This window comes from Achroia grisella, unplaced genomic scaffold (genome assembly GCF_030625045.1).
Source record: "Achroia grisella isolate CSIRO2021 unplaced genomic scaffold, CSIRO_AGI_Agris_v1 utg43482, whole genome shotgun sequence".
NCBI classification, from domain to species: Eukaryota; Metazoa; Arthropoda; class Insecta; order Lepidoptera; family Pyralidae; genus Achroia; species Achroia grisella.
This window is the reverse complement of record NW_026712857.1, coordinates 1-4,692: the sequence shown is the minus strand read 5'-3', so window position 1 is coordinate 4,692 and position 4,692 is coordinate 1. Positions and strand designations below refer to the sequence as shown.

At 32.7% G+C, this 4,692-nt stretch overlaps 1 protein-coding gene across 1 annotated transcript; it reads right to left on the bottom strand.

Moving 5' to 3' along the window:
• Positions 1-507: 507 nt before the first annotated feature.
• Positions 508-2,502, bottom strand: LOC131844931 (uncharacterized). The gene has a single exon (XM_059193929.1). It carries the CDS (start codon positions 2,500-2,502, stop codon positions 508-510), a length of 1,995 nt encoding a protein of 664 aa, XP_059049912.1.
• Between the last annotated feature and the right edge of the window lie 2,190 nt (positions 2,503-4,692).

The window sequence follows — 4,692 nt, the reverse complement described above, 5'->3', positions numbered from 1 at the left end:
CTGATTGCGAGGCGTCTGCAAATCCATGTAACTCCACTTCCACATCAATAGTACTTCCATTCCATCTAGGAATCTTGATTTCGGACAGTACAGGTACATCATTTTTATATTTATTCCATTCTTCTTTCAGATCATTCGACAGTTCTTCATCCCAATCTACTTGATTTAGCCAGAGCTTTTGCATAAATATCTTTGCTTTAATTACGGCAGGTGATAACCAACCCATAGGATCGAATAAAGAAGCTGTCTTGCGCAATATATTTCTCTTAGTAAGTAAATTAGTATTTTCGCTTTTCATATAAGTAGGTGCTATTTTTAAACTGTCCTCATTTGTCTCCCACATAATACCCAAAGTCTTCACAGTCTCTTTATGATTTATATCTAATACAATACTATTCACTCTTTTCTCAGGATCTATTGAATTCATAAATTCTTGACTATTTGAAGATATTTTTTGTAATTCAAATTTTCCTTTCAATAACATTTCTGCTAACTCTTTTTGTGCATTTATCGCATCGTCACATTATCAAAACCAGTTAATACATCGTCCATATAAAAGTCTGAATACACAATTTTCGAGGCAACAGGATACTGTGTATTTTCATCTTTAGCAAGCTGTCTCATGGTTTTTATTGCAAGGTAAGGTGCTGAAGCCATGCCAAAGGTAACTGTCAGTAATTTATAGGTTTGTATTTCATTATTTTGATTAAATCTATATAATATTCTCTGATATTTTGTGTCTCTCTCTTGTATTTTTATCTGGCGATACATTTTAATAATATCTGCCACAAAAACTATTTTATGTGTTCTCCATCTTAGAATAATATCTCTTAACTCTTCTTGTAAATTAGGTCCAATCAAAAGCCCATCGTTAAGTGATACTCCGTTTGTACCTCGACACGAAGCATCGAATACGACACGCACTTTCGATGTTGTTTTATCATCTCTGAAAACTGTGTGATGCGGTAAGTAGACTGTATCTTTCTCTCTCTCATCTTTTACTAATTCCATATGGTTTAATGTTATATACTCTTTTAACACATTATCATACTCTCGTTTTAAGTTTTCATTTCCAGCCAATCTTCTCTCTAAACCTCTTAATCTTCTCATTGCTATTTCTCTAGAATTTTCAGGTAAGATTGGATTGTCTCTCACAAATGGTAAGCTGACTACATATCGTCCTTGTTCATCTCTCATGACTGTTTTCTCATATATTTCTTCTGCTCTAGCTTCTTGGGAGGTAAGTGTATTTTTATTCTCAGACTCTAGTGACTCACATTCCCAAAATCTCTGTAGCATATTATCTAACGTTACACTCAAATGCATACTAATAATTTGGCCCTTATTTGGTAATCTCTCAACAGCTTCGCCGCCAGATATTATCCACCCTAAGTAAGTTTGTTGGGCGATTGGTTCTCCTTGCTTTCTCTTTAAAACTCCACTCATCAAAATATCTGTGTAGACATGAACACCCAATAAAAGGTCTACATTTCCAGGTGTATGGTAAGTTGGATCTGCTAACTCGATGCCACTGAAATGTGTCCAATGCTCATAATTTATTCTTGTAGCGGGCATGATATCTGTAACATGCTTAATTACATAAGCAGTACACTTTAATTTATAATTTTTATTCATTCTAGAGGACAACTCAATCTCCGCCGCGTGCTTGAACGGGGTAGACATCTGTCCAACTGCTGATACCTGACCTTCTACATCTTTACATTTCAATTGTAATCTCTTTACAACTGCTTCACTTATAAATGATTCTTCTGAGCAAGGGTCTATAAAAGCTCGTACAATCTGTGGCCCTCTGCTCGTTTCTAAATTCACCAAAGCAGTAGCAAGTAATGACACACGGCCTCGTATTGACACATGTGAAAGAATATTGTGTTGACTCATTGTTTGATTATCTGGTGTTCTAATCTCTTCAGTCTCATTATTAATAGTCTCTAAATTTGGTTTAGTTATATGTATCAACGTGTGGTGCTTTCTATTACAGATATCGCATCTCATTCTATATCTACAAAATTTAACACTATGACCAGGACGCAAACAATTAAAGCATAATCTCTCCTTTTTAATGTGCTCTGTTCTCATAACTGGATCTAGCTTAATAAACTCTTTGCATGAAAATATGTCGTGATTCTCTTTACACTTTCCACATTCTATATTTCTACTTCTATACTCTGTATTTCTTTTTACAGCATTACTAGTTATTGTAGCAAACGATTTTGGTTTAATTTGAGTTCTCTCTTTCATATAAGATGTTTGAATCATTTCTGTTACTCTAAATCTTCCTTCTAAATATTTCTTAAATTTTTCTAACGTAGGTAATTCTTCAACAGGTATTGTTTGCAATTCTTCTTCCCATGTTTTTTGAGACTCCGAGTCTAATTTATTACTAATTATATGTATTATTAATGGATCCCAATTCTCAATATTAATGTTGTTATTCTTTAAATTATTTAAACATTCATTTGTTGTATCTAATAAATCTTTCATGTTCTTTGATGAAGCTGTAAATATTCGTCTCTGTCCCAAAAGTCTAGTCAAAATTGAATTTACTATTATTCTTTTATTATTATATCTATTAGATAATGTACTCCAGGCGATGTCATAATTATTTTCGGTAATTTGTGTGTTTCAAAGTTGTTCAGCTTCGCCAGTTAAACTGACTTCAGGTAATGCATCTTTTGTATTTTACTCAAATTTTTATTGTTATGAATTAATGATGTGTACAAATCTTTGAATGTTATCCACTCGCTATAATTGCCTTGGTATAGGGGTATATTTATTTTGGGTAATTTTACGTCTTGATTTACATATTTTGTACATGGCTCCTGGACTATATTTGATGACTCAAAACTTTCTAACATCTCTGTGATATCTTATTTTATAATTTTGTAATGACATATTGTAAATTAAATAATGTAAATTTAATATTGTAATGGGTGAAAACTGTGATCGGTACAGCCTATGCTGTAAATAATATAATTGACGTAGTGGAGTAACCTGAAACAGTCATGCTCGCTATAAAGTTCAAACTTGTGGCGGCGTGTTGGGCCGGGTCGATGTGCTCCCTCAAATATGGTTGAGTACAATGATGGCTGGCTCATACGTCATACTCGTGAACGGGTGCTGCTTGTGGGGACTGGTCTGTTCAGGTTGTGAACACTGATTAAATTTTTTGTTCTTTGCGATAGCATATGCTGGTGGTCACTCTATCCAAATTTGAATTTTAATAACTGTATTTATCATAAACATGTTCCTCTATTATTTGAAAAAAATACGAGCTGAGTTTCTTGTCAGTTCTTCTCATCTCGATATCATTCCGAACTGACGGTAGATTTGACATATCATAAGAGTCTGTAATAGACCTACATGAATAAAGATATTTTGAATTTTGAATTTGAATTTTGAATCTGCTTTGCAAAACAAATACTCTTCTTCGCATTTCGAAAATAAATCCTTTTCAAAATATTCATGCTTCTTTCTTGTTCTAATGTAGATGTCTTTACTATATTTCTATGTGTCTCATCAAAGATATCCCAATGTTTCTCTAAACTTTCTAATCTCACTTTCAAGTAACTTTTATTTAATTTTGGCTTCGGTGTTTTCTTAAAATTAGATATAGTTTTTTGTAAGATAGAATAATTATTTTCTTGAAGCACTAATAAATTTTCCATTTTTCTAAATATTTTTTATGCACTGAATAAATAGAAATAGAAATAGAAATAGAAATAGAAATAATCTTTATTCAAATAAACTCATTACAAGCACTTTTGAATAGTCATATTTTGATTCTACCACTCATTCGGAATGCAGATTCATCACAAGAAGAATGAGCAAGAAACTTGTGTGTTTCTTTTTGATAGATGTTTTTTTTATATAAATAATTACAGTGTAACAAGTAAGAGGCATGCGACAATCAACATAGAAATCGCTACGCACTCATTATTAGTGTAATCAGATAATATTGTCAGTGCTATGTATTTAAAATTTTTCTACAATAAACATTATTATCGTTAACGAATTCTTCAATTTTATAGTAAGCTTTTTTGCAAAGGAAGTGTTTTATTTGACATTTAAATCTTTTTTCTGGCAGATTTATAACAGACTCTGGTATTTTATTAAAACCTTACGCAATTGCCATAAAACGAATTACTAACTTTAGCCAAACGACATTTAGGTAAAATCAGTTTGTTATTGTTACGTAAGCTTTTATTAGTGCAATCACTAACTCTTTTGAAACTGTCTATATTCTTCCTGGCATACATGATGTTTTCATAAATATATTGAGAAGCAACGGTGAGGATATTTGATTCCTTAAAGCACTCTCGCAAAGACTCCCTGGAACCCATGCTATAAATGGAGCGAATGGCCCTCTTTTGTAAAATAAATATTGTATTTATATCAGCTGCTTTGCCCCATAACAAAATACCATACGACATAATGCTATGGAAATAGCTAAAGTACTGGGAGTTTAGCCGTTGCCACGTCTGTTAATTGTCTAATTCTTCTTACCGCATAAGCGGCAGAACTAATCCGACTCGCTAATTTAGTAATATGGGCACCCCATTGCAACTTGGAATCTAATGTGATACCTAGAAATACAGTATCATCCACAAAATTAATAGGTTTATTGTCCAACATGATTTTTGAATCTACCGGCCTTACATTGGGGAGGTAAAT